Genomic DNA, 27,859 nt, shown 5'->3' on the forward strand with positions numbered 1-27,859 from the left:
CACACAGCCTGGCTGCACAGCCCCTGCGTTTAGCCACTCTCAGGGGCTGCCCCCCATGCCTATCTCCCAGGGTTGTTAAGAGGATTAATTTAAGTAAGATGGTATGTTGAGTGCTCCTAAAGTGCCCAGCACACAATCAGTGCGAAGTGAGTGGCTGTAGTTGGTAACAGCTATAAGATTATTGGCATTTGGGGGCCAAGAGATGGACTGGAGAGGGGTCAACACCGACTCCTCCATTCCCAAGGCTGGCGCTTCCCACCTCTGGCTGGGCTTCTACTCTCCAGGGAGTTAGTGAAATTCTTAGCTCAGAGGTGGGGGCTGAGGAGGACTCTCCCAGTTAAAGAAGGTTCCATTTTGGAACTCCTCCCTGTAAGCCTGGCGTGTCTGACTCTTGCCCTTTGGAGGCTCCTGTTTCGGGGGTTGGTGGGCAGAGGAGGACCCTCTGCCCTTTGGGAGCACTGGCTCTCCTGGGTAAGACCCATGGGTTTGTAATGATAGAGAAACCATGGAGCAATTGTGAACAGGGACAAACAAGTACCTAAGTTAGAGTCATAGATTAGTTTGTTGGCTTGTTGAACAAATATTTGAGTGTCCACTGTTAAGTGCTGTTAAGGGGATGCAGAGATGAGCTGAATAAAGCTCTTGGCTGCAGAGCAAGGGAAGAGACACTCAAGCCTTGTACCTGTGCAGCATTTCACTGTGTGGAGGTACATGTGGGGACAGCTGGTTAGTATGATGCTTGTACACATGTACGTACAGCGCCGGGTTCTGGTAAATACAGTGAAGGAATGAAACACGGCGAAGGGCGGTTGCAGCTGGAGTGCCCAGGAAAGATGGCGGAGGCTCGGATGAACAGAGCCCTGGCTAGAGTGAGTGAGTGAACCGTGGCAGGAACGTCTGGCTGTGTCTCAGGCAGAGGGAACAGCACATGCAGTGGGCCTTGAGATAGGTACACACCCAGCGGGTTCAGGGACAGCAGGAAGGCCCATGTGGCCCTCGTGCAATGAGAGATGCAGAGAGTCATAGGAGCCAAGACCCAGAAGATGCTGAGGAGGCGGGTGTGACATGCTCCGTTTTCACGTGTTTGCTGGGTGGAACGTGGACAGCAGGGAGGCAGGTAAGCAGGGAGTTAGAATGTCTAGCAGAGAGGTGGTGGTGGACTGGACCATAGGGTGACAGTGGTGAGAGGGGGTGAATTCTGGAGATAATTTGCAGATAGAACTCAGAGTTCAAAGTTTAGATGTGGGGCATGAGGGGGCAAAAAGAGACAAAGCTGGTTCCTGGGTTTGGGGTCTGGAATAAATCATGGATGTGGGTCGGAAAGGGGCACAGTTATTTGGGTCTGAATTTGGGGCTGATAAGAATTTGGAGGGGAATCAGGTGTGTCCGGGCCTGTGGCTGCAGCTGCCCCCAGCCCCCACCACTCCAGCGTTTGACAGACACTTGCATGGGTATGTTTGACAGCTGCCCAGGTTGGCTGTCCCCGAGTACTGGGCCTCCCCAGGTATGCTGCGTGGCATCAGCCCAGCTGCGTTTCCTGAGAATTGGGTGGAGAGCTGGGTGTGAGGGCCAGAGAATCCCACCAGCAGGAATAACTAGGGCCATAAGCTTGGTGACAGGTGAGCACCCTTGGTCCCCTCCACCCCTCACATTCCACTTTTGTTGTCTGCTCCTAGAGTGGGTAGAAGGAGCCTGAGGGCCGAGTCCCAAGTCCACTCCGGGTCTGCTGAACTTTGTCACACAGACAGAGCTTGGGAGAGGAATTCTCAGCTGAACAGGGCCCCTTTAAGAGCTTTCCCCTGGTCCTGCCCTCCCAGGAATTCTGGACCCTGGTGGCTACTGGGGGAGGCTGTGCTGCTCTCAGACAAGGCTTTGAGGGGCTGGGAACAGGACAAAATCCTGAGGTTCCTTCACTTGCCTCTCAGGGTTCTGTGCTCCTGGGATTGTGCCAGCCTTCTGAAGGGAAGTCTGGTCTTCATACGCCACCTCCGTGCCTCTTCCGGGCCTGCGATGTGCATCCAGGCCCATTCCAGGTTTTGCCCTCTCAGGGTGCTCAGGGCAGGACTGTTTGCATTCAGCTCTCTGAGAGATGCTAACGCTCAAGGTTAAGGGGGTGGGCTTGGGGTCAGGCCTCTTGATGTCCAAGTTCCAGCTCTGTCACTTACTAGCTGTGTGACCCTGGGTAAGTTACAAACCTTCTCCACAACTTGGTTTGCTCATCTGCAAAATGGGAATCCCATCTCCTGGGCTGTGTGGGTAGTAAGAGAGGGCCAGAGCCGGGCACCCAGTAAGGTTAGCTCTCGCTGGTCTTCAGCCCCATTGTGTATATCCCTCCGCTCAGGTGTGGGCCCTGGGCCAGTCGCAGCCTCGGCATCCCCTGGGAGCTGGGCAGAAATGGAGCCTCTCAGGCCCATCTGCACTTGGGCATCAGAATCTGCATTTTAACAGGACCCAGTGATTTTTCTCACTCTGTGGTTCGAGAAGCACTGACGTGTGTCAGCGTCCATATCTGCGCATGCCTCTTCTGGTGCAGGAGTTTTCTCTTACTCTTCCTTTCCTGTTGGTGCCCATCACGTCTTGGCTGCTGAGGCACCTGGGACAAGTCCCAGATAATCATCTTTGTCAAAACCCTTGTATTTTGAGCACATGCTGCCTGGGCCTTGGGGAGTTCAGGTGCCCCAGATGGCGCACCTGACAGAGAGACGGGGTGGCAAAGGGGGTGCGATGCAGGTGGAATAGTTTAGTACCTGCAGTGGAAGAAGTGCAGGTTGATAATTTGCATGCTGTAGGGGTCAGGGAGCTCGGCTCTGAGAATCAGGTGAGTGTCAGGGGATTGCACTAGGGCGGAGTCACTGTCCTTCCTTCTGTTTTGGTGAGAGTGTCATTTTAGCAGTGGTTTCATGGAAAGAAGGCCTAGTTAATTTATGGAAAGTGCTTAATCATCCTCCCCACCCTTGCCCCTGTGTGAGTGAACATGTCTAGGGTCAGTCTTCTCAGAATTATGTTCTTGGGATTTGGGAAGGCAAGACTTGGCTGGGCAGGGGAGATTCACAGATTTCTCCTGGGTACCACTTGAGTGTCTTTGAGGATGAGCCCAGGGGGAAGGAAAGTCGGCCTCTGACTCACAAGTGCTGTAAAGTGGGCAGGGACCAGCCCACTGTGGTTCCCACAGAGGGTTGGGAGTTGGGTGAATTGAGCCACCTGCGGAGCCCCCCACCCCACTTAAATATAGATTCCTATGCCTGGACCTTGTGGTTCAGTAAGTGTGGGTTGTGTCTTGGCATCAGTATATATGTACAAAATACCCCACACTGATTCGTGGCAGGTTTGGGTGCCATGGCTGTAGTGCTCTGAAGACGAGAGCTGTCTTGTGAGCCACTGTGTGGATGCACGTTGGGGCCTTGGTCAAGTCCTGATTTTGAATGGGAGTGAAGGGGTCAGGACTCAGCTTGGGCCTCAGTGTTCCTAGGGCTGCAACAGCCCACCGGGCAGGCCGGGCAAAGGGCAATGAGAGGGAGAGAAGGCCTGGGTGAGGGTAGCGAGGAGGAGCAGAAACTCCAAACGTGGAGGCCAGGGCTTGCGTCCCCCACAGCCAGTCCTGGGGAGCTGAGGTTGGATATTTGTTAAAGGAGCCATATGTTCCCTTGAAGGCCAAGCAGTGCTCAGTGTTAGGGATTCAAGAGTAAGAGTCCTGGGAGCTCCTGGTTGTGGGAGGGAATGACAGGACTAAGGGGGACGCGGTGGCTGCTTGCCCACCAGGCTTGGTGTGCCTTATCCTCTCAGCAGCCCTGAGAGGGTGGTTATCCCCACCCGACGGCCAAGGAAACAAGCTGGGAGAGGTAACCTGGTCAGTGGGGGAGCTCAGCACTTAACCACTATGCCCGGCTGCCACATGCATCCAGGTGAGCACACAAGAGGGGCTGCAACTTGCAACAGTTCCAGACTTCATGACATGCATGATTTCTTTACTTTGGAGCTGTGTGCCCAGCGGGTCACCAGTAAACATCCTCAGGGAGCACAGTATAGCTGGGGAGACCCCAGGTGCCCAGGAAATGACAACACGAGGTGGCCCTGGAGCAAAATGCTGCCAGATCTGGTTGCAGGATGAGTTTGGTTCAGAGTACATATGCCTGGTCTGAAGGAGGAGGGAATGGACCAGGCCAGGAGGGTGGCAGCTGAGAGAGCTTCCTAGGGGACGTGGGATTGTACTAGGACCCTGCTGTCACATTCCCCGTGGGAGCCTCAGTCTGTAGGGACGAGGTGCCCAGAGCGCGCTTGCTCTGCTGCATATGGGGCTGTGTAAGAGAAAGTCTCCATCTGTTTTCGTTGAGGGCTCATCAGCCCACGTCAGTGATGTTCATAGCTTCCTAGCCGCCGTGGGCTGTAGTGCCTGGCAGGTCTGGGGGACTGTTTGGGGGCTGTCTGGTCCAGGCAGGAGGAAGCAGGAGCTTTGGGAAGTGGCCAAGGGATGTGGCATGTGGCCTTGCCATCCCAGCCTGGGTGGGTTACACCTGGGGGAGAGGGCCTGCTCTGGCTGAGTCCTCAGGGCATCCGAGTTTCTTGGCAGTGTTCTGTTCAGTCCAGCCCTGGACTGGGGGGCAGAGGGAGGTGGTGTGAGTTGGCCCCAGGTCAAAGGGAGGTGGGGTAAATTGGACCCGGGGTGAAGGGTGGAGGAAGGGGGGCGGGGGATCTGGTAGGGAGATGGATGGTTGACGGCAGCTGGGGGTCCTGACACAGATCGCAGCCGTTCTCAGCCTCACTCTGCTCTGGGTGGGAGGATCTCAAAAGTATTTAGGGAAGGCTTTCCTTTTCCTTCCTGGCCTCCTTGAAAAGCAGGTCCAAAGAGAAACCCAAATTCCTTGGAGAAGAGGAGAAGGAGATGTGACCTTATAGGGGAGGGGGGAACAAAAGATACCTGAGCCCCCCACCTGGGCTAGTGATGCCTGCTCCCTTCATCTGTGGGGTGGGAGGGAGAGGAGAGCGAGTATTCTGTGGCTCAAGAAGCTGAAGAGATAAGGTAGGAGCGAGTGTTTTCTTTTGTTTCTTTTTCCTACTATGACAGTAATATATGCTCCTTATAAAAAATTCAAATAGGACAAAAATAGACCAAGTAGGAAGTGATAGTTCCTGCAGCCTCACACCCCCGAGATAAACCCTGTTACCGCTGTGGGGTGGGGAATGTGACCAGCTGGGCCCAGGGGCCCTGGCCTTTCTGCCCCAGCAAGGAATGTCTGTGCTTGTGGGTTCTGGTTACTCAGCTATGGCTTGGTTGTTTGGGGCTGGAGTCCACACACTTCTCTTTTGCCCTACCTCCCAGGATCTTCCTTTGCCAAACGGGACCTAGTCTAGGTTTAGGGAAAGTGACTAGGGCCTGGTCTTTAAAGGGTCACCCCAGGTGGGTATTGGGCTGAGAAAGTAGGGGCATGAGGATGTTGGGGCTGGCTGGTCTTTCTGCTAGACTTCCCTCCTGCCCCATAGCCAGCCGTACGCACATCCCTTCAGCCTGCCTCTCTCACCCGGCTCTCCCCTCCCTTCCCTGCCCTCCCTGACCCTGTCTTATGAGAGAGGCACACACACCCTCTGAGCATGGCCCTCCGCCCTCCTGCTTGTGCCACCATCTGCCCTGACCCGGCATTCCTAGGGGTTGATCTCTCAGGTTTGTGAGGGAAAACTAACAGCCCAGGCTCATTCTGCTCAGGCTGTCGAGTGGGTCTCTGAGGAGGGGACAGGCACATGATGAGCACATGATGGACTCTCCTAAAGGGGTGCAGTTGGAGGGGCCCCTGGGAAAGCCCCCCCCTTTTAAACTTCAACATTAAAAGGTAAAAAATCACCACCACCACCAAGCCTTTTGCAGTGACTTAATTCTGGATATTTGGATGTAGGGGGACTTTTCATACAAGGGCTTCCCCACTCCCGACCCCGCTGTACCCACCAGAGGCTCAGGGAGCTGGTGCTGTGGGGTAGGCACATCTCGGGTAGGGGATGACCACCGTACCGCTGACTGAGGCATGTGTGGGTGGAGTGCGTGTGTCTGTGTGTATGAGGTGTCTGTGTATGGCGTGGTGTGTATGCATCGAGGGACTCTGAGCCCTACCGTGACCAATCTGACCACTGATCGTGTTTGATTGGCTGGGTCTGGAATTCTAGGCTGGTGGAAGGCTTTTCCTTTAGAAATTTGAAGGCATTTCTCCGTGTGGTATCCAGTGTTGCTAGTGAGGACTCCGATGCTGGGAGGGCAGGAACCTGTTTCCCCTCTGTGGAAGCCTTTGGGGTCTCCTTGTATGCCGGGTGCGCTGGACCCCACAGCGACACCTGCTGGCGTGGGTCTGTCTGTATTCACTGTGCCGCGTACCTGTGGGCCTTCCGTGCCAGCGTGGTGTCCTTTGTTTCAGGAAAAATTTCTTGTGTTATTTCTTTCATAGTTTCTTCTTTTTGTGTTCTCTGCTCTCCTTTTTTTCCTTTTTTTTTTTTAATTAATAGAGTTTATTTCTTAGAGCAGTTTTAGGTTTATAGAAAAATGAATGGAAAGTACAGAGAGTTCCCATGTACCCTCTCACCCCACTCTCCGGTTTCCTCTGTTATCAACACCTTGCATCACTGTGACATGTTTGTCACAACTGAGAGCCAGTGTCAAACAGTATTATTAACTAGAGTCTGTAGTTGCCATTAGGGTTCTTCTTTATGTTGTACCATCTGTGGGTTCTGACAAATGTATAATGACATGTGTCCACTGTCATAGGAGCTTACAGGATAGTTTCACGGCCCTGAAGAGATCCGCTGTGTTCTACCTGTTCATCTCTCTCTCCTCCCTTCACTCCCCCGGCAACCACTGCTCTTCTTCATGCTCCATAGTTTTGCCTTTTCCAGAATGTGATGTAGTGGGGTCACACCAAGTATGTAGCCTTTTTAGATTGTCTTCTTTCACTTATGCATTCAGATCCTTTCCTGTTTTTTCACGGCTTGATAGCTGATTTCTTTTTATCACTGCAGAGTATTCCATTGTCTGGATGTTTATCCATTCACCTACTGAATGGCATCTTGGCAGCTTCCAAATTTTGGCGATTTGGACCTGCTGTAAACCTTTGTGTGTAGGTTTTTCTTTGAATGTGAGTTTTCGTCTCAATAGGGTAAATACCAAGAAGTACAATTGCTCCTTGTATGGTAAGAGTTTGTTTAGTTTTCCAAGAAATTGCAAACTCATGCACAGGTACATCCCTCCCCAGTAGGCTGCCCCCCTAAGTGCAGTGGTCATGTGTGTTGTGGGTCTTCCTTTGTGTCTCTCTGGAAGTGTGCAGTGGGAACACCATGAAGTTCAGAGTGATGAAAACCTGGCTCTGGGTCTCCCCTCTTGTTTACTGATGGCCTGTTCTTAGATGAGTTACTTTGCCTGTGAGCCTCAACCCCCTGATCTGTAGAATGGGGATAGTGTCTCTGGCCTCACCAGTGTCCTGTGAGGTGTAAATGGGAGCACCGATCATAACACACAGTAGATGCTCAACAGATGCAAGTGTTCTTTCTCTTCCCAGGTCTTTTGCTTTAAGGTCTCTTTCTGCCTTTCTTGTCTGTTCCTCCATCTTGCAGAGGTATTCCTGGCACGGCTTGGGGTGAGTCAGTGGGGGTGTGTGTGTGCCCTAGTGTTCCTGGCCCTGGGCCTGTGGGTGAGCTGTTCTTTTCTGGCCCTCCTTGTGGCTCAGAGTAGAGCATCAGCTGGGACTGGCCAGAGGAGATGATGTAAATGGAAAATGTGGGTAGGTCTGTCCCAGGGGCCTGGAGGTGTGGGGGTCCCTCCCAGGCCCAGCCTCACCCCTCTGGGCCTTAGAGTTTCAGATGTAGGGGGGGATAGGCAAAGGGCAAGTCTCTAAGCTCCAGGGGAAGGTGTGGGGTGGGAGGGGGACATGGAGTGGTAGCTGCTGCCCTGCCCAGTGGCACTCGAGGCCCTTCCTCCACTCAGGATGTGGTTTTCTCCACACGGAAACGTTTTAGGTAGTTTCTCAGCTAGGTCTGGGCCTGGAAGCCCAGGCCGGTGTGTCAGGGCAGGAGCCCGTGACCAAGCTCTGCCTCTCCTCTCTCACGCAGGTGGTATAAGCTTCACTCCAAGGCAGGCAGGAAGGAGAAGGAACGTGGAGAGATCCAAGTCACCATCCAGTTCACTCGCAACAACTTGAGTGCCAGCATGTTCGACCTGTCCATGAAGGACAAGCCACGATCGCCCTTCAGCAAGATCAAGGACAAGATGAAAGGCAAGAAGAAGTTTGAGCTGGAATCCGCCTCTGCCATCCTCCCGAGCAGCGCCCTAGAGGATCCCGAGCTGGGCAGCCTGGGCAAGATGGGCAAAGCCAAAGGCTTCTTCCTCCGAAACAAGCTACGCAAGTCGTCCCTGACGCAGTCCAACACCTCGCTGGGCTCCGACAGCACCCTGTCCTCGGCCAGCGGGAGCCTGGCCTACCAGGGGCCCGGCGCCGAGCTCCTCACGCGCTCACCGAGCCGCAGCAGCTGGCTGTCCACCGAAGGGGGTGAGCGGGCAAGGGGCTGCACTGCCTGGGGAGGGGAGGGCAGGGCCGGGGCCAGGGGATGAGGCGCCTCTTCCTGCGACTAAATCCACTGTGCTTCCTCTTCAGGCAGGGACTCTGCCCAGTCCCCCAAGCTGCTCTCCCACAAGAGGACCTACAGCGACGAGGCCAGCCAGGTGCGAGCGGCTCCTCCTCGGGCCCTTCTCGACCTTCAGGGCCACCTCGATGCTGCCTCCCGCTCTTCACTCTGTGTCAACGGGAGCCACATTTACAACGAGGAGCCGCAGGGCCCGGTGCGGCACCGCAGCTCCATCTCGGGTCCATTTCCACCCTCTAGCTCCCTGCATAGCGGCTCTTCCCGGCCCTCCGAGGAGGGGCCTCGCTCCACAGATGACTCCTGGGGCAGAGGCAGCCACAGCAACAGCAGCTCAGAGGTGGGGCTTGGACAGGAGGAGCTGGGCGCTCAGGGCAAAGTGCTGGCCGTTGGGGCCAGCCGCCCTGGAGAGGCGGAGGGGGCCCAGCTTCTGGAGGGCAAGCCAGTCCAGGTCGCCACACCCATGGTGGCCTCCTCTGAGGCAGAGAAGGAGGGAGCCCGGAAAGAGGAGCGGAAGCCCCGGATGGGCCTCTTCCACCATCACACCCAGGGGCTGAGTCGGAGTGAATTGGGGCGCCGAAGCTCTCTGGGGGAGAAGGGGGCACCCACCCTGGGGGCCTCCCCCCACCACTCGTCCAGCGGGGAGGAAAAGGCCAAGAGTAGCTGGTTTGGCTTGAGAGAATCCAAGGAGCCAACTCAGAAACCCAGGTATGTCCTTGGCAAGACCGGCTTTGCTCCTTGGGGAAGGTGCTGGGGTGTTTGCAGCCTGGACCCTGGGGCAGGGAGGACAGCACCAGATGTGGCCCTCGGGCAGGCTGCTGGGGCTCTGGCTTTGCATGGTTAAGTGGGGGTGCCCCGTCTCCCTAAGCCAAGGCTCGTTCTGTGCACATGGACACAGGTGAGTTGCAAGGGCACTGCTCTGAGGGTCCCGTGGATTGAGGCGTCAGCTCCCCAGTCCTGGGCTTTGCTGCATGAGTTGGCAGGCCCATCCTAAGGGAGCGGAAGAATAGAAAGGGAGCTGGGAGAGGCCATTTGTATAAATTCTTTGCTTCCTGACCTCCACTTCCTGCCCTCTGGTCTCAAGGTAAGGAAGCCTTGGCAGGTAGAGAGATGGGGGCTGGGGGCTGGTACCCTCAAAGTTCCCTCACCATCTCTGAAGCTAGAGGACTTCCCCCAGCTGGCTCTGTGATCTCTTGCCTCTGAGAGGGGGAGTCAAATAATTCATGCCTCTGCCCCTCCCCTCATACACTCACCCCCAGCTGCTTCCCAGCTGGCAAGAAGCTGTGGACAGCTGCCCTGAAATCTGTAACCTGCCCCTGTCCTTGGAGACCCTGGGGGCTCTGGCCCTGTCTGGCGTCTCTTGGTCTGGGGGAGTGGCACTATGGGAGTGCAGATGGCAGCTGCTCTGTTTTGAATGTGCTAAGTCCCCAGCTCAGGCTCTGGGCAGAGCCCCTACCCCCAGCCTGGCCCCTGTGCTTCCCTCTGACTGTAAGCCAGAGGAGGCTGCAGCATGGGTGGCAGGGCCCAGGAAGGGGCCCCAGGCACATGTCACAGAAGCGTGTGTCTCCCTTCCCTGGTCGGGTGGCATCTGTGGCAGCCCCAGCCAGCATGGAGAGGGTGCAGATTCTGTGCTGTGAGCAACCCTGCCCTCCTTGCTTGAGGGCTGTGTGGACAGGAGTGGGAGGAGAGGCCAGGCACAGTGGGGAAGGGCCCGGAGATAGAGCAGAGGGAGGACCCTAAACCTGCTCCCTAGCAGAGGGGAGAGGAGTCCTGTAGTCTGGTTTTTCACCGTCCCTGCGACATTCTCAGTCTGCCGAGAGGAGAGGTGAGAGAAACACAGGACTTTCTGGGTTCGGGCCCTGGCCAGCTGGCAGCCCTTGTTACAGCCTCATAGACAAGGGGTGTGTGGGGTGGATCAGTTTCCCCTGCTTGGTGCAGCAGCTCCTGTCCCTGATGCCCAGCCACCACTCATCAGAGCCCAGGGACGCTGCTGGCCATGTGCAGTGTCAGGAAAGACTGGGGAGAAGGGATGGGTCTGGTGGCCCCATGATGGCCAGAGGTGTCTGGAGGTGGTGGGATGGAGGGGGAGCAGGAGACCTGGGCAGGGCACTTGCTGGGAGGAGCTGGTGCCTGGGTCGGAAGGGGCACAGACTGGGCTCAGTGTGCTTGTCTGAAGAGTTTCTCTGGGCCTTTTTCAGGGCAGGGCGGATGCTGGGGACATCTCTCTGTGAGGCCATTTGTGGGTGTGTGCCCAGGCTTTGGGCTTGGACTCTTGCTGGCTGTGGGTGCTGTGGTCTGTCACTGCCCTGGGGTACTTAGAGTCCCCAGCTTCCTTCTCCTGCTTCTCCATGTCTCCTAATGACCTCTCAGGGTCCAGAGAATTTGGGCCATAAGAAGCTGAGGTTTCTGTCCTGCTTCCACTTGAATTCTTAGCTTGTCCTCAGCAGGTTGGGGAGCACTCAGGCATCCCTGTCCTCCCTGGGCTTAGTTGCAGGTGGTGGTTGCAGGGCAGGCTCTGTGACTGTGCCTCCAGTTAGGGCAGGAGGGGCTGTTCTTGAGTGACGTGGTCTGGCCTGGGGGGATGTGAAACCTAGACTCTGAGCTCTGCCAGCAGCACGCTGGCCCAGTGTGCCTTGCAGGGAGGGGAAGGCTGGCCTGGAAGAAAGGATTGTTGGTGCTTACCTGGAGGGCTTTGCTTACTTAGGCCTTTTGAGGAGAGAATGAGAGGCAGGCTAGCTCAGGCAGGAAGCTGTAGGTTAGACCCAGAACTAGAAGGACTGAATGTAGCTGCAGGATCTCCAGCTGGGGCCTGGGGAGCCTATCCACCACAGGTCCAGAGATTTGGGGGGGCCTCTGCCCTGGGGCTCCCACTGCAGATGGCTGGATGTGCCGCACTAGCAAGGGCAGCAGCGCCCTCTGGTGCTCCCACGTGGCACTGATGCCCCACGGAGAGGCCTGAGGCAGAACGTATTGAGCGCAGTATCCAAAGAAAGGCTGGGCTGCTGCTGTCGCACAGTGCAGTGGCTGGAAGGAAGGGACCAGGGTGTAAAGGGCTGAGAAGATGGTCCTCCTGCTCTCTGCCGTGGCATTCATCTGCTGGGTCCCCAGGCGGTTACACTAGGCCCTGACCAGTATGTGGTGGAGCAGGGAGTGGGTAGTTGAGATGAAGCCCTGTCTGGGCCGTGGGACTCATCCTGCTCCCCTGCCCTGCTGTGAGCCTTCCACACTGAGCTGCAGCACGGCTTTGCAGTGTGTTTGAGGATGGGCAAGACTGCGTGTGTCAAACCCGGCAGGGCCCAAGCACATTGTCTTTGTGTCTATCCTGGGCATCCTTACACTCCCCTACCCCTCCTCCTCACTGTCCATGGGACTTTGTGTGCAGAAGGAGATCAAATATTGAATACAAAAATGTTTCAAATTGAGGATAAGTGTGGTGCAACATAGAGGCAGGTATATTATTATGGTGGCCTTTAGCCACCTGTGCATCCCCCCGGCCCCTTGCCAGGTATAGTGAACAAGGTCTCAGTGAGCCCGGAATGTGCTGTGGCAGCTGAAGGAGCTCGGAGTCTCAGGCTGCATTCTTGGTAGTGTAAATGAGTAACTATAATGTGTGCCTCGTGACTTAGTGTGGCCTTATTTCCTGTTGTGCCTGTTTTCTTGGTATAGTTACTATATTAACAGTGTTCTGGTTTGGAAGATAGTTATGTGGTCTCCCTGCTTATAACTTACAAGGCCCCTCTCTGTCACTTCATCACGCCCAGATGATGGCAGAGGATGTGTCCATCTCCTGGATACGTTTTCTGGGCATTAGGCACATGTCAGGAGGTCGTGCCTCAGGAGGGATGGCTGCAGATGTTGCTGGGGGTGGGCATGCCTCAAAGGCTGGCTTTGGTCTTTTGGGGACCTGCCCGGTGGAGGGCCCGTGCAGATCCACTTGCCACCTCTGGGACCAGTGTGTGGAAATAACACGGATACAGAGCTCATCTCAGCCTAAGGAAGAGCTGTCTACTAGTGACACCTGGCCTCCAACTGCAGAGGTGGCCCCGTGGCGTGGTGTTTAAGAAGTTGGGGGGGGGGTCTGTTGGGGTAAACAGGTGATTCCTGCATTCAGTGGCCGGTTCAGCCACTTGTTCCAAGGTTCCTGCAGGCCTTATAGTTTTACCCCCTCAGGTTGAAGGGGCAGAGATATTTGGACTTCTGATTTCTTTCCCCAATATTTGGTTGTAAAAGAAGACAAATCAGACTATGTTGCTGCCCCCACTACTTGTGAGTGAGGAGACTGTGCCAGGCTGGCACCGTGGGTTCTAGGACACAGGGGTGTTTCTGTTCTCAGAGCACAACCTGCAAAGATAACCATGCAAAGGGAATGTGTCTCTGACCTGGGCCAGGTGGAGTGGCAGGGAGGGGACATTTTGAAGTGAGACCCTTCACAATGTGCACTCGGTGTGGAGCAAGGGAGAGGAAGGCACGAAAGAGGGGTAGAGAGATTGCTCTCAGAGGTACCACCGGCTCTGGGAACCTGCCATCCTGGCGCCTGGAGTCCCTTCCTCCAGGGAGAGCCCGTTGCTGATTCCATACCAACGGGTTCGTGTGTGCCTCTGGGGAGCCGGTGGGAGAGGGAGCTTTCTGAGCCTGGCCTGGCACGCCCAGTCGACTCCCCTGCTGCTCCTGTTCCTGCAGTCTGACTGCCAGTCAGGTTGCCGCCAGGGTGAGTGCGGGCCCAGGCTGGGACTGAGGCACGTAGAGCTAAGCTGAGCTCTTTAGTGGTGATTGGGCTGTCTTCCCTCAGACCACCGTGGCTCTGCCATAAAGGGGGCTGTGGGGAGAGGTAGCTCAAAATACCCCAGCCCTCTTCCTAGGCCCTGCGTCTTACTGGCAGCTTTGGGCTGTGATGGGCTGCTGTGAGCCTTCTACACGGAGCTGCAGCACTGGCTACGCAGTGTGTTTGAGGATAGGCAAGGCTGCGCATGTTAAACCTGCCAGTGCCAAAGCGCAGAGCTCTGATGGCATGTGGGCTGAGGTCAGGGCCTTGACCCTCGCGGTGGTGGTACACCCCTCGTCACTCCCCTTGGCACAGGGCCTGCCTGGGATGAAGGGAGAAGGGACATCTGCTGGGGTTGGGACTCTGAGCCCTGGATTCTGCCTGTTTCAGTATGTTCACAATGTTCTTAGAAGTGGGGTGGTGCTGGGAAGCCAGGTGGGGTACAGGTGGATGGGATTTTTTACCTCTTCCCCCAATCTCTGGGTGGTGGGGACGAGACTGAGAGCCTCCCTTGGATGGGGAGTTATCGTGGGGGAAAGCAGGGTCAGGAGAATCTCTGGAGGCTGGATTCTTATGAGAAATCCATGGGTTGGGGAACTAGCTGTGTCCAACCTGTGAGGCTGACCTCCCTGTCCCCCCCAGCCATTTTGGGGGGCCACCTTTGCTTCTGGTTGAACCCGACTCCTTCCTGTCATCTGTCCCTGGTGTTTGCTGATGAGCTGACCCTACTTTGGCCCAGCTCTGTGTGTGGACCTGCCCTGGGCTCCCAGAAGAATCCTGGCAAGTTCAAGACAGATTCTCAAGACAGCTTGGCCTCTTTCCATGAGGCCCCTCCTAGCCCAGTGTGCACTCCTCTGGGCGGGGGGGGCTGGCGGAGCCTGGCTTCTGCCCCCTCAGGGCTCACCGAGGCATTTCCTGTGGAAGAAGCTGGTTGGGTAGAGAAGATGTATATGTAGGGGTTTCTCCAGAATGTTTCCACCTGGGTGGGCAGGGCTCAAGGAATGGGAGTCTTGGGAGCATAGAGCAGGGGCTTGGAGGCTGGCAGTGAGGAGAGAGAGCGCAGAGGTCTGGCTCTGACAGGGGCTCAGCTGCAAGGCAGGCGCAGACCACCGTCCCCCTCTTCCCCTGCACTGTTTTTCCCGGCCTTCTGTCTGTGTCCGGGGGAAGTGGAAAGCTCTAGTTTCCGAGCGTGCCCCTGCCCACCTCTCTGAAGTTGGCTGTGCTCTGTGGACACGCTGCCGGTGCAGGGGGTGCTCCTCCTGGAAAGGACCCTGGAGGGGACCCTCGAAGGCCAGCAGGCATTCTCTGGTGTCTTTGGGAGTGTAGGTTTATTGTCGTGGGATGGGTTTTCCCAGAGTTGCTGCTGCTGCTGCTGCTGCCGCATTTCCAGCATTTGTCAGGCGAGGCTGGCCCGTGAGGGAGGTGAGGTGAGGGGTCTCCGTCCGCGGGTGCCGGGCTGTGTGCACACGTGGCAGTAGACACCCTCAGCAAGTGTCTTGTGGTCCTCCTTGGCCAGTTAGGCTGCCCCTGAAAGAAACGAGACACCTTGCCAGGCCTGATGACAGCCCACCATTACCTCCTGCTTCTGCATGGGATCAGCAGGACCTAGTCTGTCCCAGAAGCCAGAATTCCAGGTGCCCTGCAGGGTCCTGTCAGCGCCAGCCTTGCCAGTCGGGTGCCTAGGCCTGGCCTTTCTCTGGTCTTCTGTTCCCTTCATGCTAGCTGGTGTTTTCTTTGCTCTCCCTCATTCCTAAAAGGGGTGTGAGGTGCTTTTGGATCGGTCTTTCAGGTGTTAAGTCTGTCGCTGAGTAGAATCTTCAGTGTGGGACAGTAGAAAGAAACACTTGGTTGAGGTTTGGATCCTGCCTGTAAAATGGGACTGTTGCTCTCTGGGGTTGGTGTGAGGATTAAAATAGCTCTGCCCAGCATCTTTCTCCTTGGGTGGCACCTGATAACATTACACTTTGGGGTCTTCCCTCTGTCCCTGACCCAGGTGGCCGAGCCCAGTCTGTGTGCGTGTTGCGGCCCCTCGTCTGAGGCGGGTTGGGGTGGGGGCGTGGTATTCAGCAGGGGCCTTTCCAGTCTTGGCATTAACCAGGAGGCTCACGGTTTTGTCTCCCTCCACAGCCTGGACGTGTCTCCTCAGGTAGAATCTGACCCAGCTGCTCTTCCTCACCACCTCCCCTGCTCCCCCTGGGCTCCGGCCCCCCCCACTCCTGCTCCCACCGCTGCTCCCATGCTAAGCACTAACCTTTTTGCAGCCGCCTCCCCCGCTGCTGCCACTGCTGCTGCCGCCACCGCCGCCCCTGAAGCCACCCCATCTGGATTCCTGGGTCTCACCAACCCGTTCCTCACCTCCTTGCAGAGCAACCCCTTCTTCGAGGAGCTCGTAGCCGACATAGCACTAAACTCTCCTTCACCTGCTCCCTCTCTCCCCAGTGCCTCGAGGGCCAGCCCCACCCCCCTGGCCTCCCCTGGGAAAGCCCTGCCTGAGTGGGACAACACCTTCAACGTCTTTGCTGCCAGCAGGCTGTGTCCACAGGCCAGGAGCGAGATCCTGGCCCCTGCAGGAGTGGGGCTGGAGGCGGCTGGGCTGCAAGACCCAGGAGCCGGGGCCATGACAGTGAAGGCAACTGAGCCCGAGGAAGCCCCTGGGGGAGGAGGAGGAAGAGGTGGGAGCAGCATGTGGCTGGAGCCCAGGGTTCCTCTGGACTTGGGACTGGACCACCAGAGCACAAGCATGGCTGACCAGGGACCCCTCGGGTCGGTAAGGGCCGGCCTGCCCTCCACATCAGCCCAGCTGCACCCGAGAGCCTCAGCCTCAGAACCAGACAGGGAGCCGCCAGCCGCAGAAGGGGAAGCAGGGCAGAGTCCAGCAGACGATGGGACGTCTCTGTTTAGCTCCCCAGAAGTGATCAGTGTGTGGGAGAGGCTGCCTGGCCCAGATGGCATCCCTGAAGGCCAGGACGAGGAGGCCTCCCGAGGTGAAAGCCAGCTCTTCCATGAGCTCAATACGGTCGACGATTCCTGGCCCTGGGATGTGGTCACCATTTCTCCAGCAGCTGAGATGGCCTCACCAGTCCTGCGGGGAGAGTCTGATGAGCTGCCTCCTCCCAAGGTGCAGCCAGAATCACCAGAAACTGTGAGCCCCAGGGGCAGCGAGGGGCCTGTCCCACTGGAGCCAGAGCCAGAGCCTAAGCCCGAGTGGGCGTCTGACAAAGGGCTGCAGCCCAGCACACCACCTCCCAAGCCACCGCGCCTCTTCACGCCCTCAAGTTCCCAGGAAGAGGAGGAGGAGAAAGATGAGAAGGCCGCAGGGGGGCCGAGTAACAGGGGGGAGGGGACAGGAGAAGAAGATGCCTCCCCAGGTGCACTGGTGGTTGGTCCCCAGGAGACCAAGGAGGAGGGAGAGAAGCCCGATTCGGAGGAGTCTGACAGCCGTTCTTCTGTGACCCTGCTGGGCGAGCCAGGCCTGGATGATCTAGTGGAGGATGCCAACCTCCCTGAGCCTGGGCCTGGCCTGTCTGTGCCCACCAGCTGCCCCGAGGGTCCTGCTCCCACACCCGGTTACTCAGAGAGCTTGGCTCTTCAGAGTCAGCAGATCTGGGGGGCTCCAGAGAAAGGAGAAGGCCCTGAGGCTCCTGAGGCCCAGAGCCAGGGACCAGTAGGAGAGAGGCTTGGGCCCCTGTCAGCCACCTCCCAGCAGGCTGATGTGTGGGCTTCCAGGGAGGATGCCTCGAGCCCCTTCTTGTCTCAGGAGAGCCGAGATCCCCCCAGCCTCCCGTCCACATCCCCACCAGGGTCCAGGGAATCTTCCATCCACTCTGAGCTAGAAGAGCTGCCCACTCCTCCAGAGCCTGCCTTTCCACCACCCCCTCTCCCACCCTGGGCCAGCCACCACCATGGGGGGCCTAGCCCTCCGTGCTCTCCCCTGCCTAGAGCCTGGCCCCCAACCTCTTCCTCCCCACCTCTGGGGGAGCCAGCCTTGCCCCCTGGCCCCTTTGAGCCCTCCCCACCTGGGGGCTCCCCTGCCCCTCTGAGGGAGGACCGCGCTGCAGCCACCCCAGCCTCCCCGCTTGTGCTTCTGCCCTTGGAGACACGACCAGCTGAGGAGCCACAGCCCAGTGCCAGGTGAGAGACAACCCCCAGAACGCTTTCCAGGAGGAAGAGGGTGGAGGGGGCAGGACAGGCCAAGGGGCTGAGGTGTTCACATTCCTGGCATATCCTTTCCTAGGGCAGGTGAGGGTCTCCTTCACCCCAGGGGAAGGATGGTGCAGGCTCTGAAGACATGAGCCTTGTGTGGTACCAGCTCTGAAGCTACCTCCTTGGGACTTTGGACCATCAGAGTGCCCCCACAAGCCAGGGGTTTGGGAAACAACACTGATGAGGTGCAGGGGGTAAGGGATGAAGTCGGGGAGAGCGGATGTGGGGTGACGGGACAGGGGATGAAAGCCATGCCTTGGGCCCTTCCAGAGCTCATGCATTCAGCTGCAGGGGGACTGTGGGCTGGGGACAGTGGAGGCTTGTCAGTTGGGCCAGTTCTGGGGCAGGCCTTGGGAGAACAGGCTGGCAGTGGAGCCTTGAGCACTTTCCTGTCCAGATGGGGTGAAGGGAGCAGGCTGGGGAAGGCCTGGAGCCGGAGGAGGGATCAGGACTTAAGTCAGAAAGAAAGCTGGAGATTCCTTCAGAGGGAAAAAAGAAAATCTAAAATGTTTTCCACATGTGACCATTAAAAGACAGGTTCTCCAGCCTTAAGGTGCTTCATTGGTTTGCATTTTGTGCCTTTCTGGGGGTGGTGGGGGGTTCCAATGCATTTAGGACTGCTGAGTGGACAGCAGATGCCATGTGACTGGGGTCACTGTGGCATTGGTTTGTTTAGAAGAATTATGAGGTTGCGACCTCACCAGATGGCTGGTGAGGGATGACGAGATCGGAGGTCTGGGGACCTGGGTGGTGATGGGTGCGACTTGGCTGGCCATTAGCACTCTAAGAGGCCTGCGTGAGGAAGGGGCCATCGGGGCAGGGTGCGGGGCTTGGGGAGCAGGTCCAGCTGCAGCAGTGGACTTTGTGTGGCCTCCTGCCTGCTTGGGACTCTCTGGCTCACACATCTGGTCATCTGCATTCACTGAGCAGGGATGAAGGACACTGTCCCCACTCCATTCCCAAGGAATTCCCAGCCCAGCAGGGCAGACAGGGGACCCAAGAAGGGAAGCCCCGGGGGCCAGTGCTGATCCATGAGCAGGCCGGAGGGAGTCCAGGCTGCCCCCAGCTTTCTTCCCCAGCAGTAGGTGGTGTTGCTGCTCCCCTGAGGGGAGTGGGGTTCTCTGGTGGCTACAGTGTCCTCAGCTGGCCCTGCTGTCTTCCAGCATGACCTCTAATACCCGCCACTTTTTGTAAGTTTATTCTTCTCAGAGTTGGCTTCATGGCTATACCACCACAGAGCGGATGGGCCAGTAGAGCTGTCCCCATTCCTCAGATGAGGAAATGGAATCCATGGGAGCTGCAGGGTCCAGGGTCCCTCAGATGTAGGGAGCAAACAGACGGAGAGCCTGGGCCTCCTGACCTGGCATTCAGGGTGCCTTTGTGCTGCACTGGTCATCCTCCCCTTCCCCAGCACAGCCTATAGGTGGCATCAGAGCTGCTTTTACACCCCATCGTAGTGCAGACTCCTAGGTGGCAAGAAAGGACTGACGAGTTCTTTTTCTCTATGCCTGGGTGCTCTGCCACTCTGCTGGAGTTGTGAGGCTGAATCCACAGCCCTAGACTGAGTGTCTCTGGGTCTGAGTTTAGCAAGCACTGGCTTGGAGAGGAGGGATGGTTTGAGAGAAGGTAGGGAGGGGGCAGGGCTGGATTGTTAAGGCTGAGGCTGAAGGGGATGAGTCAGAGGGACTCCCTGGTTCCTGCCTTTCTGACCTGAGCCATTGCAGGCCAACAGTGCTGCTCACTGTTGGGGCAGCACAGAGGAAGGGGCAGGTGTGGAAGGAGAGTGTGACACACCCGAAAGGGACCCTGCAGGCAGCAAGCCATCCTGCAACTGTCTCGTGGATTTAGAGCCCAGTGGGGGCATCTGGGCTGGAGAATAGACATTAGCAGGTGGTGGGAGCCAAGGAGGAGGAGAGGTGGGAACCCAAGGGCAGACTAGCAGTTAAAACTGAGAAGGGAGGCCTGGCACGGTGGCTCACACCTATAATCCTAGCACTCTGGGAAGCCAAGGCGGGAAGATCTCTTGATCTCAGGAGTTTGAGCAAGAGCAGCCTGAGCAAGAGCAAGACCCCATCTCTACCAAAAACAGAAAAAATTAGCCAGGTGTGGTGGTGCATGCCTGTAGTCCCAGCTACTTGGGAGGCTGAGGCAGGAGGATCACTGGAGCCCAGGAGTTTGAGGTTGCTGTGAGCTAGACTGATGCCACAGTACTCTAGCCCAGGTGACAGAGCAAGACTCTGTCTTAAAAAAAAAAAAAGACTTGAGAAGGGGCTATCAGAGGTCAGAAAACTAGATGGAGGTTTCGAGGGAAAAATGGAAAAGGAGAGCATCCCCAAGGAAGGAGCAGTCCAAGTGTCCACTATACAGAGAGATCGGTGAGGTGAGAACCAGCAGGGCTTGGCGACCTCATCAGGTACACTCGTGGTGGGCCGTGGGGGCCGACGTGCTATTGTAATGGGTTGAGGAGTCAATGAAAGGTAAGAAATTAGAGACAACTGTAGTCTGCGTGCCCTGGAGAGGTTCGGGGTGACTAAGGGTGATAGCTAGAGCAAATGCAAGGTCAAGGGAGAGTTTTGCAGGCCTGTCTAAAGGTAGATGGGAAGCAACCAATAGGGAGAGGTGTGTGGCCAAGCATCCCAGTTTGCCCAGGTCTTTCCTGGTTTTAGCACTAAAAGTCCCACGTCCTGGGAATCCTCACAGTCCTGGGAAAGTTTGGAAACTGACAAGGTTGGTCACCCTCCTAGAGAAATGCTACAATATAGAAGAGGAAGGAGGGAAGATGTCTTGAGGGGCTAGCCCTGGCAAAGACTGGGTGGAGGTGCAGAGAAGTTTGTAGGATGGCCTCTGTCATCCCTGTGAAGGGACAGGTCATCAGGTCAACGAGGGAGGGAAATGGGGAGGAAGCAGGTGGTGGGGCGAGGACTGAGGAGAGCTGGGAGGATTGCCGAGGAGTGCTGGATGCAGCTGCCCTGGAGACCTTGCCTGTGGAGGGGCAGCTACCACCAAGTGGTGGGCTTTCTGTCCAGCAGATCTGGAGGCTGCACAGAGAAGGCGGCCCCACCTTTGACCTGTGCCACCCTTGTCTCCCCATAACCCATCTCCTGTCTGTCTTCACAGCCCCCACCCCGTGAAGCCCCTCAGTGCAGCCCCTGTGGAGTGCAGTGCTGACAGGAAGCAGACCCGCTCCAGCCTGAGCACAGCCCTGAGCAGTGGACTGGAGAAGCTCAAAACAGTCACATCCGGCAGCATTCAGCCTGTGGCTCTGGCCCCTCAGGTTGGCCAGACCGTGGACACCAAGAGGCTGAAGGTGAGGCGCAGCAGGGAACATCTGGCAGAGCGTGTGGCGCTGTCTCCTGGAGAAAGGCCAGGAGTCTTGAGGCAGGGTGCTGGGCAGGGTGGAGCAAGTAGCAGGCTGGGGCCCCCCACCAGAGTCTTGAAGCCAGCCGGGCCGTCTCTGGCATTGGAGACAGAGGCAGCCCCGAGCCCGGTGGTGGTGAAACCAGGGTGTTGGTGGGCAGGGAAGCCTGGGGCTGCCCTGCTCACTCGCATTCTGTCTGGCCTCAGGACTCAGCTGTGCTGGACCAGTCGGCCAAGTACTACCACTTGACCCACGACGAGCTCATCGGCCTGCTTCTGCAGCGGGAGCGGGAGCTGAGCCAGCGGGACGAGCACGTGCAGGAGCTGGAGAGCTACATTGACCGGCTGCTGGTGCGGATCATGGAGACCTCGCCCACACTGCTGCAGATCCCCCCTACCTCCCCCAAGTAGCCCTCCTCACCCCCACCCCCAGGAGGGTTGGCATGGACCTGCCACCTGCCCGCCCGCCCTCCCGCTGAACTCACTGTCACCTGGGCAGGGTGCAGTCTGCCCTCCTTGTCACCCCCTGCTCCTCTCTCCCTCTTGCCTCTACTGGGGCTGCTGGAAGGGGGCCCTTTGGATTCCCTTTGGAGGCGTCAGGTTCCATGTGCAACTTGTGTCTTTGGGAGCCCTGGGTCTTTCCCACCTGCCTGTTTTCATACCCCTTAGCTTTGGGGAGGGGGGTGTCCAGAGAAATGAAACAAGGCATTTAGCCCTCCAGATGGAGCAGAGGTGAGATGCAGTTTGATGTGGCATCTGGGTAAGACTGGTTGCTAGCACATACTTTATAATCCCCCAAGGATGGTCAGCCATTTCTTCCCATGGCCCAACCCTCATCCTCTTCATTTCCCTCCAGCCCCTGGAGGGGCTTCTAGTATTACTGGGACAGGGACCAAGCTGCCCGTTTGTCTGTGAGTTACGGGCAGCCAGGGCGCCTACTCTTCAGCCTCATGTGCATTCCCCTGAGAGCAAGGAACCTGTGTGATCTGGTCTCGGCCATGTCCCAAGTCTGTTTCCGTCTCAAGCTGTTTGTGGAGCGGGACCAGTGTGGACAGAGGTGGATGATGTGTGTTCTCCAGGCTGCTCCCTGCCCCCCTGTTTGACCTTGCCCTTGAGTGTCACGTGTGAATGTGTGGAGGGTGGGGGTGGGTGGGGGCATAGTTCCTCCACGCTCTTCACCTCTGTAGTGTAGGCCCCTCCAGGTCTGGGCTTTGGGCTGCGTATGTGTTTGGGGTCAAGCCTCCATGTCTGTTCTTGTTGCCTGTCCAGATGCCAAAACACTGTTGCCACAGGGTTTGAACTTTGGAAACCAATTAAAATGTGCCTTTTGTGGGTGGGGTCAAGAGCCTCTGGTTGTTGACCTCTCCCCCTGTGTGGTGTCCCCCTCCCACCTGTTGAGCACATAGGGGTGGCTCTGTCAGGGCCCTGGGAATGGGGGGTGGTTGGGGCAGCCCTGCTGTGTGCTCTTCCCCTCCCCTAGAGTCGATCTTAGTTAAGGGTCTGGCCAAGCTGCTGCTGTTCCTTCAACCTTCCTGCTATCTTCCTCTCCTCCTTTAACTCCAATAGGAGGATCCTAGGATAAAACCTACTGTTGGGCAGGTGGGCAGGGAGGCCTGGGGCTGCCCTGTTCACTCTCATTCCGTCTAGCCTTAGTACTCAGCTGTGTAGACCAGTCAGCTGGTCTGGAAGTGAAAGGTCCCACTATGCCTTTGGGAGACACCCGTACTTAGGAAAAAGCCCTTGTTGCCTTCTCATCCATCCATTAAGCTGCTGTCCCAGCCTGTCCCTTCCTCCCCATGGCCTTGCCTGGCTTGGCTGCAGTGCACTTTGAAATGAAGTTGTCTGTCCTTTGGCCCAGCTCCCGGTTTGCTTGTAGAAAACACAGCAGGCTTCCCCAAGGCATCTGTGAGGAACCTTTAGTGGTGAGGATTAGCAAAAGTTGGGAGGTGAGGAGGTGCTAAAGGAGAATACTTTTGGCTAGTGAGGAGGCAGGAGCTCCTCTGGGACCAACTCTTCCTCGTAAGAGGGCCTGTGGGCTCACTTGGAAGGCCTCAGGAGATGTGCTCTATGGGTGATGTCTATCTTCTGCCAGGATGGAACAGAGGAGCCCCACACATGGAGTAAAGCCCCTATAAAGTTACCTACCTTAAGGTCCGCTCATCAAGGTGGAGAAAAGTATCCACAAAGACCCAGGACTTCAGTTGTGGTTTTTAGGGGTCATTGGGTGTTTCTCTTCTGCAGTATCTCTTCTGAGAGGGAATCGCTTCCCTACTAGATATTCCTCTGGGCCTTATTCAGTCCCAGCCCTGGCCCTGATCAGTTCATCTTTGATTATGGACGCCCCAAGTACCCAGGGCAGGGATGTCTTCGGAAGAGTTTTTGAATTGAAGCCCAACATTCTTGTTTCATGTTTCCGCTCCTGGCCACAACTTGGAGGAAGGCTGCAGGTGGGGTAGGGCAGGGAGCAGGCACAGTTCTGCTTTGCTGTTTGTCCTCCTAGTTGTAACTCCTGTTTATAAAGAGCTTATTCTTCATGTTCTGAGCACTTTATGAAGAATAAAAAGTCCATGTGCTGCAGGTGGCTCTGTTGTGTTCCTGTTTTGAAATGAGCGGGTGAAGGCGGTTGGGTTGTGGGAGAAGGCAGCCTTAAATCAAGGTCATGGGGTTCTCGGATGATGCTGCCCCTGCCCTGACATCAGGGGGCAGCAGCACAGTGTTGCCCAGTGGCCTGGACTCAATCTTTTCTCACTCCCAGGATACTCACATTTATTGGGTATTGTGGGGGAATACAGAGGGTAAAAAAGTGATTCTTATTCTCAAGCTGCTCAGTTTAGCAGGGGAAGATAAGATACAAATCCAGGATACAAATTGTTCTTCATGGCTAGGCTAGAATCTCCAGCTTTAGGAAAAGTCTGTTCCTTGTGGTTTAACTATTAGTGGATGGGGAACTCTGACTGCTAACTGCTCACGCAGTGTCTAGAAAGACACAGGCAGACACGAGCCAACCCTGCACCTCACCATGACATGAATGAGGCCCAAAGTGGGTTCCCTAGCGTGAAGACCAAGTATTTGTACTGTTCTCTTGGGTGAAACAGGCAGCTTTCCGCCCTGCCCCGCACCCCTAGTCTGGCTCAGTGATCCCGTACCTCAGCTGGGAATCTTCAGCTACTCCGTGCTGCAGCAGTGTGCATTATCCATGCTGCAGCTTGCTCTACACTGCAGTACTCCACCTTGCCTAAAGTACTTGTGGCTGCTGCTTAATAAATGCTACTGAACCCCATTCCCCACCTCACCTTCCAGTTCTGCTCAGTAATGAGGCGTCAGGAGGGATCTTCCTTGGTTGGTTAAAGGAGGAAGAGGCTGCCAGGGCTCTTAAGCCCCTACTGGTTAACTCAGAGCCAACACATGCTTGAGTCCCTACTGTGAGCCCTGAAGACTTAGCCTGATACTGAAGACTTAGCAGCGAATCAAAAAGTCATAGCCTCTGTCAGAATCTGTTTGAAGGGAGGAAAAAAAGTCATAGCCTCTGCCCTGTGGACCTTACAGTAGGAAAGACAGATATCCAAAACCATAAAAAATTAAGGGCTGTAAAAGAGAAGCGCTGGGTGCTATAGAGCGTGGCTGGGATTCTGTGGAAGTAGGCTGATAGACGTGAAAATGCAATATTTAGCTGAGGCCAGAAAGAGAGCCAGCATCAGGAGAAGTTAAAGTTTGTCTTCTGGGTACACAGTGTTCAAGGGTGCATGCTCCAGGATCTGAGTGTCAGGGCGGCTGGAGAGCACAGGGCGAATGGGCAGGGTGGCGACGGAAAAAACTGCATGAAGTTTCCGCAGTGCAACTCCTTGCAGAAGGCTTTCTGAGATTAACCCTGCTCTGCCTGGAGTCCTTGCCCATCTGCTCCTGGGTTAGGCCCGCTTCAGTGGGGCCCTTCTCCTGGACTGCCATTCCGGGAGCTACGCCTATCGCAGCAACTCAGACTTCGGGAGGCAGGTAAGCAGCGAGGGCTCTCGTGGCCCCCGTCGGGACCTCAGAGTCGTGCATACACACCCTTCCCCGACTGCGGACCCCTGCAAGGCTGGCTGCGGGACCGAGACCCGGTCCGTGTTGGTGCAACTCTGCAGTCTGGGGTTGTCAAGAGCCGCGACGAGAAAAACTACACTCCCCACAACCCCTTGCGCCTCCCGCTCGCTGCGGTTGCTAAGAGCCAATCGGGAGAGGCAGCTGTGGCGGGGGCCGAGGAGGGACATTTTAAAAGGGCCGGAGATTGCGGGCGTCAGTGGCCATGGCGGATACAGCGACTACAGCATCGGCGGCGGCGGCGGCCAGTGCCGCTAGCGCCTCGACCGATGCACCTCCTTTCCAGCTGGGTAAACCCCGCTTCCAGCAGGTGAGGACCGGGCTGCGGCCTGCGGGTTGGTGTCTGGCACAGGGAGGGCCAGCAAACTCCCCTCCAAAGTCCCCTTCAGCCCGGGGGTCCCCGACCCGCGGCCACCGGAGCCTGCAGCTAGTGCCTTGGGGACCTCGGCCACAGTCACCCCTTTCCCATTGGTCAGTGGAGCGGGCGAGTACTCCCACCTTGGCTCCCTATTGGCCGCCGGCGCCGTCACTCCCCTGCTGCCCGCGCCCTCCAGCCTTGCCCGCCCGAGGCGCTCTCTGATTGGCCGCCGCCGGCCGCGGCCGGGGATCCCTCGCGCCCGGGTCTGAGCGGCTCCCGCAGGGTCGCTCCCGGCTGTGCAGCTGTCCGCTCCGGGCATAAAGTTCGAGTCCGGCCCCGGATGAGAAGTTGGCGTGGCCGGGATGGCTTCTAACTTTTTCCCCGGGTGGAGGCTGACATTCCTTTCGAGCTGCTGGCGTAGCTGCCGGGCAGCGTCCGCGCCGCGGTCACGTTCCCAGCCCTCGACCCCAAGCCGAGTCCACGAAGCGTGCCAGGGTAGGGCCACGTGCCGAGGGGTGCGGCAGCCCGGCGACCTCCGTGCCCCCCACCCCCGACCCCGCGGAGGATTCGCCGACGCAGCGAGTCGGCCAGCTGGTGCCCTGCGGGGAAGGAGCTAGGACGTGTGCCGGGGGTGCGGGGGAAACGCTGTGTCATCCCCTGGGACCGTCGCCCCTCAGAGGGGCCGCGTCCCCGGGAGCCCGCGCCAGCCCCTCCCTCGCTGCGTCCTCCGCAGAGGGTCTCCCGCACCCGGGCCCCGGCACCACAGAACGCTGGACTCTGTGCAGACCCGCTCGGGCTCTTAGGGGCACGGTGACAGTTGTCCTTTTCCTCCGGGACCCCCGCCAGGGCATCGCTAACTCGGCCCTCGGCCACGGAGACGGGAATAGAAACGGCAGCCCAGACGTGCTGGCTGGGCCCGGGAGCCAGGACGCTGGGAGGGGGCTGTTCCCACGCCGCAGACCCTCGGGCCCCTGCCTCTTGCGCTGAGGAAGTGGACTTTATTTGTTAGGAAGAGGACAGAGAGACTCGGCTGAAGTGAACCAGGGCTCGCCGTGGGGTGGGTAGCAGCGGAGGCGATCAGAAAGAACTTTGCAGGAAGAAAGGAAATAGTACAAAGGTCGGTGCGGTGTTTTGTTTTGTTTTGTTTTTTTAAATGGTGGTGGAGGGAGAGGAACTGTTTCCAGAAAAGGAGTGCTCCGAGCTTCGCTGATAATTAAGGAGCTGTGCTCCTGAGCCTTCTGAAAAAAATGTCCCCAATGTTTTTAAGCAGGACTTTAATGCCTTTTAAAAATAGACCATCTCAGCATGTAGGTATCTGGGGTGAGACTGGTGTCTTCCTGCTAGTGTAGGATGCCACCTAGAGTGAGATTGTCAGGGGTGTCCCTGCCTGGACTTGAGTGACCCTTGGTTGCCTGTCCTCCCCTCACCTCCCCCCACCCCCACCCTCACTGCTCGTCTTTTAAGGCTCAGTGAGGGAAACTCTTGCTCTCTTCTTTTCTGGTACCATCAAATGGCTGACTTCCTCCTGCAGGCCTCTTTGGCTACCCGAAGTGGGATCCTCGTACCTCAACCTTTCCTTACAGTCTGCTCTGTGGTCCTCTAAATGATTGCTTTGTGGTTACTTGCTTTCCTCAGACCTTCCTAGGCCTTTGGAGAGAAGGGGCTGAGCTTGTCCTTCCTTGTCTCTGTCTCGCCCTGAGGCGGGTTAGGCGTATAGTAATGTGCTGAGTAAAGAGGTAAAGGTGTGTGTGTGTGTGTGTGTGTGTGTTTTTCCCCTGGTGCCTGTTATCTGTGTGTGGCACTCAGGACATTCAGTTACGCAATAGACATTTATCAAGTACCTCCTAGTAGCTTAAATGACTGTAATGCTGTAATCACCGCTGGAGCCATATACACTTGTGGCTACTCCATTCCTGTAGCCATTGCTGGTACCTGTTTGGGGCACTGCTCTTGAAGGGAGTATAAGCGTTTGTTGTATTTGCTGTTGAAGCTTCCCTCTTCCAGCACAGTGACCTGCATAAAGTACACTGCATGTGATTCATCCATGTTAAGGAACTTTTCTTTCCTCCAAACCTGCTCCTCCTGCGAGGCTTCCTGGCTCTTCAAGTGGCCCAACTTGCCATCCAATATCTGGAGTCAGAAATCTGGGAGTCACTTGTATACTTCTCTTCTCCCTCACTCACTAAATACAACCAGAGGCCCAGTGATCTCACCTGTTAAACAGCACTCAAGTCTGCCCATCTCCACTGCCAGAATTCTAGATCAAGGCCTGGTCATCTATTTCCTAAGTCACTGCAGAAGCCTCCCAATAGGTCTCCCTGCTTCCACTGAATTACTCCCTGCTTACTCCCTGAATTCACTCCAGACTCCTTCCTTTCCTCCCTCAAGGGTCTCACTGTACAGCAGATCAGGGAGGAAGAGCAGTGAGTCAGAGGGTGGAGAAAGGGTGATGGGCATTGGTCTGTGACCATTTTCTCCCCATAAGATGATGGCAG

General features: G+C 56.8%; 2 protein-coding genes across 10 annotated transcripts in view; both read left to right on the forward strand.

Annotated features, from left to right (window-relative positions):
- The window catches only part of RAB11FIP5 (RAB11 family interacting protein 5), a 38,600-nt gene extending 15,096 nt beyond the window's left edge, over positions 1 to 23,504 (forward strand). The window contains exons 2-6 of one of the 3 annotated variants that reach the window (XM_069494356.1): positions 8,080 to 8,516; positions 8,622 to 9,315; positions 15,497 to 17,500; positions 20,690 to 20,879; positions 21,137 to 23,504. In XM_069494356.1, coding sequence (XP_069350457.1) covers positions 8,080 to 8,516; positions 8,622 to 9,315; positions 15,497 to 17,500; positions 20,690 to 20,879; positions 21,137 to 21,340 — 3,529 coding nt within the window. In that variant the 3' untranslated portion in view covers positions 21,341 to 23,504. The remainder of the gene's footprint in view (positions 1 to 8,079; positions 8,517 to 8,621; positions 9,316 to 15,496; positions 17,501 to 20,689; positions 20,880 to 21,136) is intronic. The other 2 variants (XM_069494355.1, XM_069494357.1) reach the window with 2 other exon arrangements.
- Positions 23,505 to 24,927: 1,423 nt separating this feature from the next.
- The window catches only part of SFXN5 (sideroflexin 5), a 111,592-nt gene continuing 108,660 nt past the window's right edge, over positions 24,928 to 27,859 (forward strand). For all 7 annotated transcript variants that reach the window (XM_069495106.1, XM_069495108.1, XM_069495107.1 and 4 more), the window contains exon 1: positions 24,928 to 25,316. In XM_069495106.1, the coding sequence (XP_069351207.1) occupies positions 25,212 to 25,316 (105 nt within the window). In that variant the 5' untranslated portion in view covers positions 24,928 to 25,211. The remainder of the gene's footprint in view (positions 25,317 to 27,859) is intronic.

This window comes from Eulemur rufifrons, chromosome 19 (assembly GCF_041146395.1).
Source record: "Eulemur rufifrons isolate Redbay chromosome 19, OSU_ERuf_1, whole genome shotgun sequence".
NCBI lineage: Eukaryota > Metazoa > Chordata > Mammalia > Primates > Lemuridae > Eulemur > Eulemur rufifrons.